The 11,791-nt window shown below is 39.4% G+C and overlaps 1 protein-coding gene across 9 annotated transcripts in view; it reads left to right on the forward strand.

Annotated features, from left to right (window-relative positions):
- LOC137265379 (endothelin-converting enzyme homolog) overlaps positions 1-6,049 on the forward strand; it is a 151,637-nt gene extending 145,588 nt beyond the window's left edge. For all 9 annotated transcript variants that reach the window (XM_067800769.1, XM_067800768.1, XM_067800771.1 and 6 more), the window contains 5 exons: positions 467-591; positions 940-1,005; positions 1,730-1,825; positions 2,635-2,711; positions 3,970-6,049. In XM_067800769.1, the coding sequence (XP_067656870.1) occupies positions 467-591; positions 940-1,005; positions 1,730-1,825; positions 2,635-2,711; positions 3,970-4,069 (464 nt within the window). In that variant the 3' untranslated portion in view covers positions 4,070-6,049. The remainder of the gene's footprint in view (positions 1-466; positions 592-939; positions 1,006-1,729; positions 1,826-2,634; positions 2,712-3,969) is intronic.
- The last annotated feature ends 5,742 nt before the right edge of the window (positions 6,050-11,791 follow it).

Consider the following 11,791-nt stretch of genomic DNA (forward strand, 5'->3'; position numbering starts at 1 on the left):
TATGATATGATATGATATGATATGATATGATATGATATGATATGAAATGATATGATATGATATGAAATGATATGATATGATATGATATGAAATGATATGATATGATATGATATGATATGATATGATATGATATGATATGATATGATATGAAATGAAATGAAATGATATGATATGATATATACCAATGTCGGGGATATTGGAATTTCCAGATTGATGAAATGCAAATGACGAAGCATTCCTTTAAATTTTTCCAGTTTTCACCAGTTGTGATGAAAACGGGAAAATAATACAGAAATGCCTGAATTTTTCTGGTATTCTTTATTTGTTTCTCTCAGTATATATTACTGTTTCTCATAAGCGTTGGCAGTGGTTAGTGGTATCCTCGCAAGGTGGGATACTTGTTTTTATAATGTAAAGTAATGCAATAATATCTATGTAGTAAATAATATCTATGTAACGTTTGCAGGTCGCCAGTATGATCGAGTGGGTCGACTTGAGGAATGGTGGGATCCCCATACAGCTGCCAATTTCGCAGAAACCACTAAATGTATGAAAGGCCAGTATGGAAAATTCAACAGAGATGGCTACAGAGTAAGTTTAGTGTTTTCAATGTCATGATGTGTGTGCATGACATGTACATGACATACAGATACAGGTTGCAATGACTGTCCTCTTTTTTAAACAAAGTTTGAAGAATATCGCCAAATTTTGTTCTGTGTAAACATCCCTTAGAGACACGAAAGGCCCAGTGGTACAAGTCAGAGTATTTCAATCTGCAGAGTTCTGACTCTTAATTGTCCCAGCGGTTTGTCTGCTCCAAACTCCGTGGCAACCATATTCTATTTCTCTTTTTCCTGTTTTAGGCTGATAACCAGTTGTAGTAGGCTATTCTCTGCCTGATAAATAATAGTTTTTTATTTCTTTCACTATTCGTTTCAGGTTAATGGGACCTTTACATTAGATGAAAATATTGCAGACAATGGAGGGCTGCGAGCCGCTGCCTTTGTAAGTAGATGCTCCGAGACCCGGCAACACTTACTTCCGTATTTGTATTATCATACCATTCACGAGATAGCAATACGAGATCTTCATGAAACTTTTTCCATTTATTTATAAAAGATATATTTTTTGTAAACAAATGGAGGATATTTATTTTTGTCCAATACTACTTATATGTCATTAAGCTAAATGTCGAGATCGATATACTAAGGAGGATACTAGTAGTGTAATCAACGTTACGAACTGGGAACATACACTTCTGCATGGTTTGATGTTTTTCACACTTGACTCGTAAGACGATTTAATATCACCTCTATATCGTTGTATTTCATTACTAGATATGTGGTCAACTGGAGAGTTATTACAACTCGTCTTTTACACCAAAAGCTGCAAATATACTGAGGGAAACAAATAAGGGAACGCTGCTTAATGTCATATGTGGTTAACGAGAGTTATTACTTTTAGTCATTTACCTTAAAAACACAACTACAAATATACTGATGGAAGCACTGTTGCTTTATTCATGGCACGTCCCACAGTGCGATTCAAAGCTGAGGATGAAAACTGGAAAATATCAAAGGGACGCTTGAATTTTTCAGTGTTCCTTTGCTTGTTCGTCTCAGTTTATGTCGAGTTTTGCTTAATTATTTGATTACAGTATCAATGCAAAAGTTATGATATTGTAACAATATTGCTAAAATTAACGTGATGCGTACTCTCATGTCGCCAGGCATATCACATGTGGGTGGATGAGAATAAAGAAGAGACGCCTCTCCCCGGGCTGAATCTAACACACAATCAGGTGTTCTTTGTCAGTTTTGCACAGGTAAGCTCCCCAGCATCTAATTCACACAAACATACAAACGTCTCCATACATGATTGCTTGTTCTATGTGTATCTGTTACTGTTCATTGCCTATTGGGGCGGTGGGGTAGCCTTGTGGTTAAAACATTTACTCGTCATGCCGAAGGCCTGGGTTCGATTCCCCACATGGATACAATGTGTGAAGCCAATGTCTCCCCGCTGATAGTGCTTGAATAATGCTGAAAGAGGCGGAAATCCATACGTAGTCACTTATTGCAAGGTATTACAAGTGTTGATGCAAGCTAGAGTTTAACCCAAATGTCTTCATTCAATGGTAGTCGTCGTCATGATGTGGATTAAACATTGCCGATATGGCATAAAATGTTACCTAGCTCACTCATTAAGTGATAGAATCAATTGCGATACCTATCAAAATGTTTCTTTCTCGTTTAATGCTGGCCTCCGCAATATCCACGCTACATGGCGGCGGTGTGTAAATAATCGAGTCTGGACCAGACAATCCAGTTATTAACATTATAACCGACGCAAATGGGATACAATGACATGTGCCAACCAGGTCAGCGAGCCTGACCACCCGATCCCGTTCGTCGCCTCGCACGACAAGCATGGCTTACTGAAGGCCAATTCTAACTCTAATCTTCACGAGTTTTTAATACCATCTCTTTCAGTTTTTAGACCAAACTGACCAAATTATTACAAGCATAAAACGCGGAGGGAAAGAAAACCTAAAAACGTTTCATTCCTTCATATATGTATGTTTTTTTCTGAAAGGACATGTTTTGTGATACAAATGTTTGATTTTCGTTTCAGATGTACTGCTCAAAATATACAAATTATGGCTTATTGCATCATCTAGTCACAGATCCACACAGTCCAGGTTTTGCGAGGTAGGTGTACATGTCCATGTTGATTGTAGACCACATAAAGGCCATTCAGGGAAATACTCATTAGAAAGACATTTTGCTGTGGCCGACAAAGGAAAAGCAAGTAATGGATGGTGGTGAGGTGGCCATGTAATTAAAGTATTAGCTTTCACGCAGAAGACTTGAGTTCGATTCCCCTATTTGTAGCGATATTCTAAGAATAATGCTAAAAGCGGCGTAAAGCCATATGGACCCACCCATTCAGAGCAGCTATGGTTTATTTTAATGACAAGAATCTACATGTGTCATTTGGCGATAATGCCTGCATTCCATGCCTGACTTAACTCCATATAATTGACCAGGACATTCTTTCCCAAAGCACTAAAGTGATCGTCACTAAGGTAGCCTTAATGCAGTGTTAAAGAATGGAAGTTAAGGTTAACCATACTAAAGGTTGCTTCGTGAAAGGAGGCTCAGATCTAGGTAGCCTTAGTGCAGTGTTAAAGAATGGAAGTTAAGGTTAACCATACTAAAGGTTGCTTCGTGAAAGGAGGCTCAGATCTAGGTAGCCTTAGTGCAGTGTTAAAGAATGGGAGTTAAGGTTAACCATACTAAAGGTTGCTTCGTGAAAGGAGGCTCAGATCTAGGTAGCCTTAGTGCAGTGTTAAAGAATGGGAGTTAAGGTTAACCATACTAAAGGTTGCTTCGTGAAAGGAGGCTCAGATCTAGGTAGCCTTAGTGCAGTGTTAAAGAATGGGAGTTAAGGTTAACCATACTAAAGGTTGCTTCGTGAAAGGAGGCTCAGATCTAGGTAGCCTTAGTGCAGTGTTAAAGAATGGGAGTTAAGGTTAACCATACTAAAGGTTGCTTCGTGAAAGGAGGCTCAGATCTAGGTAGCCTTAGTGCAGTGTTAAAGAATGGGAGTTAAGGTTAACCATACTAAAGGTTGCTTCGTGAAAGGAGGCTCAGATCTAGGTAGCCTTAGTGCAGTGTTAAAGAATGGGAGTTAAGGTTAACCATACTAAAGGTTGCTTCGTGAAAGGAGGCTCAGATCTAGGTAGCCTTAGTGCAGTGTTAAAGAATGGGAGTTAAGGTTAACCATACTAAAGGTTGCTTCGTGAAAGGACCCCTGGTTCAATAATATAATCATGCATCAGATTCAAGAGTCATAAAGTTGATCAGACATTTTAGTAGAAACGCGATGATAGAGAATCTCACGTGCTTTCGATCTTCTTTGATAAACGACTATGCGTTAACCTCACTTTTTCCATTTTCTTATCAGGGTCAACGGCGTTTTAGAAAATTTCAAGACATTTTCCTGGGCGTTCGACTGTCCAAATGCTGCAAAAATGAACTCCAGAATAAAGTGTGAAGTGTGGTAATATCGTATCCGTACTTCACGGACGTCAGAAATATGAACGCTACACGATGCTTAAAACTGATTAAGAAAACCATCGTTACCATTATCAAAGGCAAAACATAATTCTCATTCACTCCTTTCCTTTGGTCTTGACACTTACATTAAAATGGACAGCAATCACTTTTTCATCAGAATTGATCAGGAAATGCGGCCATGTCAAAATATAGACCACAACAGACAAAATATTATATGTGAATACTGTAGTGTGTGGTGGCATGCTTTCAAAGATTTGGGGATCTATGACGTTGAAGTTTTCGCCATGCAACGCTCATGAACTGCTTACGTAAATCCTGGTTTTATGGCATCGTGCTAGCGCTCATTTAAAGTAACAGCATCATGTGATATGCAGTCTCCATGTCTTCCAGAACGAGGCCACCGCCATATTGCCTACGCTAGAAATGTCGTCACGTGACGTGGATTTAAATAAATGTTCGTCACGTGATCGGTCCAGCCGTGGTCTGCAGTGTGTCCTAGTCTGTTGGCGCGAATGTTATGTGTGAACTCTGTGTATGCTTATCTTCAAAATATTCTTGTTTATATATGGTGTGGCCATTTGTTTTCACCTTTCGGGTGATATACACAGACATGAAAGAATGCTCCGTCATGTTAATGTAGAATTTTATTAAGTTGAAATGAAAATTTTTGAGGTTATGTAAATAGTAATGAAGTTTAAACGAAGGTATTTAGTTACCACAAAATCGACCTTCTGATGTAGATAATAGTGTTTTACCTATTGTTGTTTGTATTAACTCACAAAACGCATTGTTTTAATGTTGGTGTTCATCAGTACAATGTTGCTTTAACCCTCTTGTCCAGGGCCAGTGTCAAGGTCAGCTTGGCGTTAGTCTCGACTGACCATGTTAGTGTCCAGTGCTATGTGATTTACACACTATAGAATCAATACGGGGCAAAAAAGTCCATAGATATATTTTCATTTATCGTAAATTATGTTTTACGAGAATTTCAATTTATCGATTTTCCTTCACATATTCATCACACGAATGAAATCTTCTAAAAAATGTATATAAACTTTTTTCTTTAACATGTTAACTTTGATCATTCAACATGGCATTTGTACATATGATTCACTATTTGTCAGTTCTACTGTTACCGTATAGTTTCTAGTTTATGAACACTTATCATATTTCCTATGCATGGTTGTGACCTCCAAAAGACCTATTTTCCTACAACGATATGCAATATTATAAATGGAACGCGTTGCCATGGCGACAATAAGCTGATGTCATAACATTAAACTGTCCGTGTAGCCATGACGACAATGTATGTTTCCATGACAATTAGTTGTCGTCGTGATATTATACTGTCCCACGAGCCGTAACACCTCACTCTTGTTTCCATGACGACCTCCAGCTATTCTTGTTGCCATGACAACGTTAAATTGGTCATTTCAACGTTGATCTTTCCTTGTTGCAGTAATGTTTCAGTTTCATAACTGGTTATCTACTATACTGTACAATTCATTTACCGTCTCGAATGTTATCGACATATTTCTTTAATTCGCATAAACATTAAAACATATTGTACGTACATGATTTTACACGTTTATACACATTTTGAGTGCATTGTTTTATAGCAAAAAGTTCTTGAAAATACATTACTTTGAAGATTTGTATGCTTATAAAAGGGATATGGTTTGTGTGTCATTCGTAACTATATACAAGCTCTGTTTGCAAGAATTGCAAGATGCAATTTACACTTCAGCCGTTATACGTGTTGCAGTTAGTTTCCACTGATCACATCAAGGCTTTCAGTATTTCATTGCGGAGTTTACTATTATCAAACGTTATTAGCAAGTCATATTACAAAGATTTTAAGACACCTTTGAGAGAGCGCATCGTGTATGAGTGAGTGTGAGAGGATGATATTGGTTGTTACATAAGGTTAACATTTTTTACTTCAAATAAATGCTATTTTTATTAAATAATATTGTTGAGTTGTGAATTGGTAATTAGAGTAAGTCGATTTCAGTTGCATTATGGGGCTTGTTTCACTCCCCTCGAAGCTTCCGTCCATGTCACACTATTTTGGCTGGACTGACGCATCACCGAACGGACGACTGGAAGCAGTTTCAACAGCTGCGCTGCGTCGCGCCCATAACGCATGCGCAGTGAATAGGTTCGCGGAGCTTGAAACAGTATCCATGCCCGGAGTATAAGGTCGTGAGCAGTAGTCTAATCTCGGTTGTGTACACAAACAAGTAAATAATCTACTCGTTACATAAAAATAACTTGTTGATTGTGGTAAGCACCCTGTGTCACAGAGAAAGCTCTATGTCTGGTTTATTGACACCTATAAGTCTGCCTGCATGCCTGCTAACGACAATATGCAATACACAGCTTCAATCATTGACCACACGCAATTTGAACTTAACACCTATCAGGCTATAAGCCATAAACAAAATAAAATGATTTATGACTCGTGCACCCGAGTCCTGACTCTGCCTCATTATGTAATTAGGCAGGTGTGAAACTTGTACACATGACATGTTTTATGTCTGTGGGTTGCAAACAAACTACATCCATTTTTCTCGGATGACTGGATCTGACGGAAAGTGGTGCAAACTCTTGTCAGTTTCAAGGCCTGCTTTGTATTTGGACGAATGACAGTAGTTTACCATTGTGCAGAGATGATTTTTGATTGGATCGAACACAAATTCAGAGAACATGTATCTCACAAACCCAACATCTTTATGTACAGTGTTCCCAGAAATTATTGAGAAAATCTTTGTTTTTTTCTAATGATGCTAAGATTGGAAAAAGGGCTTTCACTATGCCCTAAGCATACTAAATAAAGGAGACAACTCTTGAAGGCTTAGAAGGCAGCTCATTACGTCAAGAGTTATCTCCCTTGTCTGAGCAGACGACTTCCTGTGTTGACATGGCAGAATTTACAGCAAGAGAGAAAAGAAAGCTCATTCTAGATGATTTTGAAAGGGGTGAGACTGATGCTAAAGTGTTAGCTTGTAGACATGGTAATCCTCTGTCTACAGTTTACAGAACTTTGAAGAATATTCAAACAGGAACCGGGATAGAGCACAAAGCAGGGGCAGGTCGGCCTAGGAAATTCAGTGTTGTGGATCGCCGAAGACTTGGGCAGATTGTGAGTAGGGGCAAATTGAAAAGTGTTGAGAACATCACAAATGAAATGATTAGCAGAGGAAGTCCTCAGGTATGCAATGAAACAGTTAGGCAGGAATTACAGAGACTTAATTGGGTGAAAAAACGTGGAATTCCCTCGCCGTTGATGAAAGATGCACAAAGGAAAAACGTTTAAACTGGTGTCGGGCTCATGAAAATCAAGATTGGGTTAATGTTTTCTTTTCGGATGAAAGTTCTGTTTGGCTTTTCCCTAACTGTGTGAAAATGTGGACCAAAGATACTGTCAAACCTATCTACCAGCGACCAAAACATAGCCCGAAGTTTCACATGCGGGGTGGCATATCGGCACGCGGAGTGACGCCATTGTGTGTTTTCACGGGAAACTTGACAAAAGAAAGATACGTTGACATTCTAAATGGTCACCTTTTTCCGACAGCACAAACATTGTATGAAGATGATTGGATTTTTCAGCATGATAATGACCCAAAACACACTGCGCGCTACACAAAACAGTGGTTGTCGGGCGAAAATATTCAAGTTTTAGACTGGCCCAGTTACAGCCCAGACCTTAACCCAATTGAGAATGTGTGGGGAGTCATGAAGGACAGAATAAACCAAAAGGGACTGAGAAATATTGAAGATATGAAGGCCGAGGTGGTCCAATATTGGGATACCCTGTCACACGATTACCTACAAACTTTGATGGGTAGTGTACCTAGGCGTATTCAGGCATGCATTGCTGAGCGAGGAGGTCTAACAAAGTACTAAAACAAGACTGAGACTGTAAAAGGATGATGTTTTAACATGTTTATGTAAGTAAAACGCCAGAAGTTAATAAACGTAATGAGTTACATGACGCAACATGATTCTCAATAATTTCTGGGAATACTATATATATTCTTTCTGGATAACAACCTTTTGTTTGACAACGATATATGAATCCATACTGAAACGACGCAGCAAGTCCAATAAAAGAAGTTGTTATCCATTAAGAATCTTACTTTTTTGTGACACGCCATACTTCAAAAGGCCCATCAAACAGATCATCTTTCTATACACGCAATGAGCCCTCAGCGTATCAGCAAATGAACCAGCCAATCGGAAGCCGTCGTTACACTTCAGTGCACCCCCACCCGCTATGACTGGGTTCGGTCTCCTGAAGGCTTCGTTTCGAGGGAAGTAAGCCCAAGTACAAAATATTGCACTTTTGAATCGCGATTGTACGCTTATGATTTTGTTTATTTTTTAGAAGCTACAATGTATATTATATGTCATGAATACTTGATAACTGTATTTTAATTATGTTTGATTTTTTGGTTGCACGTGACCTTTAACAATTGAAGTAATTCGTGGGGGTATCTGGCCTACTTGCACCGTGTTCGTGAGGTAGACCTTAGATCCACCAAGTGTTTGGTGCAACGACGGGCAAATATGAATGCTGCCTCTAGCTGATGTGACTGAGTGAGTATGGCATTACGCCGCTGTTAGCAGCATTAATGCAGTGTCACGGCGGGGGATAACATAAATTGGCTGCACATATAGTATGCATGTTGGGAAACGAACCCGGGTGTGCGGCGTGACGAGTCAAAGCTTTAAACACTAGCCGGGCTTCGCCAGAGTTATCGGTGACAACATGAACGTTTTGCCACAACAACACCGCCAACGACATGTATGAGATCTACCGTTTGGGTAACGTTGTCAGTGTCATTCTGGATATTCGAGCAAGATAACATAATATTTAATCACCTTCGGCAACACAGCATTTGCAAAAGACCATGGTCAGCAGTGAGCATTCTTCCAAAGAACAACACTCGGACCAACATGGGCAGACGTTATAGCAAACTCCACGGTAGGAAGCAACAGAGGGGTATTATTTCATATGGAATACTTACAGTTACCTCCCCTGCTTCATTCGACCATTACGCGAGAAGTGTTTTTTATGTAGAATAAATGTTACGAAAATTGTAACAATCGCGACGACAGAAAAGATAAATAAACTCCAACAGGTTCATGATAAAATTAGGCAATATGGTATTTCTTTTTAATTTCTGCTTATTCCGTCACTCCGTTGAACCGGAACCCGGTAGGGGTAATGGAGGCGAAGAACGGTCTGATATACCACGAGTTGCTCTTGAAATGTTGAATAAAAAAATATTTCACGTGAGTAATTGTTCAACATGGGGTTGGAAATGTGAGAGCACAACTGAAGGAATAGATGTATACCTTTGATGGTGGCGATATTTTATTTTGACATGAAAAATATTTTTTTAACCGAAGCGAGAGAAGTACGTTGCCAACCTTTGCTCGCTTCGCTCGCATAAAAGAAGACTTGTCATATCCTCTATGCTGCAGTTTGCCTGTGGGTTGACACATGCCACTGTATCCCAGTTGCATAGATTATTGCTGATAGAGCAAATGGAATTTGAAAAAGCACCCATAAAATATCTGGCTAGTAGCTGCTGAGATCATGTAAAAGCCTCTATCACTCTCTCTCTCAATCTGTCTCTCTCTCTCTCTGTCTCTCTCTCCCCTCTCTCTCTCGCGCAATCTCGCTCTGTATTGTTATATTAGGATTAAATCTCTTCGATAATTACTCCATATGACTGTTTAGATGTGAAAAGGAAATTGTGACGTTCTCACCACTTGTGTTAGTGTTTTTATTTTGGTCGGCATTGTGTAGTGTTTTCACAACCATAGTCCTTCCGTCCTGTTTTATTTCTATTGATTTATTTTACTTTTTTCTTAATTTCTAGGTATCCGAGAAGTAAAATGTCAAAACATGTTTACTAGAGGCTGATAAACGTTTGCAAAGTAACCTTCATAGAAACAGCTGGCGCCCCCAAAATAAACAGTACTGCAATAGAACGTACTCCACAACAGGTGAATATGAATATGTTCGACAACATTCTTGTAGTGAAGTCATAGCACACAATTTCATGAGGAATTGCCCAAACAAATATTGTTAATCTCAAAACGTTTCGTTCATTGTTTGTAATGTTAGAGTATAAGACTATCTTGTGGGCTGACACGTGAAGATCTTGATTAGAACTGATCTTCAGTAAACTATGCTTGTCGTAAGAGGCGACGAAGGGGATCAGGTGACGTGATTGGCACATGTCATAGAATTACAACTGCTTATATCCATGCTCGTGATGTTTATCAGTGGATTGTCTGGCCCGGACTTTATTATTTACACAGACCGCCGCTTTGTACCTTGGATACTGCTGAATGCTTTGCAAAACTACACTCACTCATACACCATTCGTCGTTGAAGTGACTACAATATGTCCGACATGGCCTGACATATGTTGTATTGATTATCTCGTCATATCTGCTCTGCCTTCACATGTCAGATAGTAATTGCTGCCTGCAGGTTTCAGTGTCGGGACGTAAGGCCGTCGTTATCGGTGACACATGCTAAAATAGTTTCGTGATATACTGATTGGCCGTATTCTGTCAGTCAGTCCGTATACATGTATATCTATCTTTCTATCTCTGTCTAGCTCTCAGATTGTGGAATGCACAGTTTTACGTGACACTACAAAGAGAGTATATATAATTTCCTAAACATATGACGGTTTCGTTGTTCTGAATTCCGGTTCATGGTTGGTAGTTTCCAACACGCACATACACATATAACTCGTGAAGATCCGGTTAGAACTGATCTTCAGCAACCCATGCTTATCGTAAGAGGCGACTAACGGGATCCTGTGGCCATGCTCGCTGACTTAGTTAACACAGGTCATCGTGTCCCAGTTTGCGTAGATCGGTGCTCATGTTGTTGGTCACAGGAATGTCTGGTCCAGACTCGATTATTTACAGACCGCTGGAATACTGCTGAATGCGGGGTTAAACAACAACAACACACACACACACAAAACCACACACACAAAAAACAAAACAAAAAAAACCCACGTAGACTCGCAAACCTCTCCTTTTCTCCTACATAAAACTGATACGTCATGTTTATATGGCTGAGATGTTCACAGCGGTGTTAAATAGTTAAATACAATGCACCGTATTTCCTCTAATAAACGCACGGGATGTTATTTTTTACAACGAAATTTTCCCGGGACATCTAAAATATATTTTAGTCTTCCCAGCACGACGCCATCAGATTCCCGGCGTTTATTACAGGCCCCCCTAAGTAATTGAAGGAATTACAGCAAATTTGAAGGCATTGCATCTCAAATATAAACAAACGCGAAACAATTGCAGCCATATCGGCAATTTAGCGGTAATAACTGAAACACATCGGCCATATCGGAAGCAATGTCGGTAATACTTGAAACACACTCGGCCGTCTTCGGAGATTTTTCGGTTCAGATGTAAACAACCTCCAGGGGCATGACTTGTGACACTCTTCTGCAGTGACAGTCTTTTCCTAAACAACAAGCTGCAGCTCCAAAAACACCTCATACCTAAACGCTTTCAACAAGGGTGGTCAAATATGGATAAGTATAAAAATGTAATATTAGGAACTAAAAACAAAACTCACCGAGACGGGTGCTTCTTCGAACGACGCCATGTTTTGCTGCGTGAGTTTCCGTTTGTGACCGACAAAT

Source organism: Haliotis asinina, chromosome 15 (genome assembly GCF_037392515.1).
Source record: "Haliotis asinina isolate JCU_RB_2024 chromosome 15, JCU_Hal_asi_v2, whole genome shotgun sequence".
Taxonomy (NCBI): Eukaryota; Metazoa; Mollusca; class Gastropoda; order Lepetellida; family Haliotidae; genus Haliotis; species Haliotis asinina.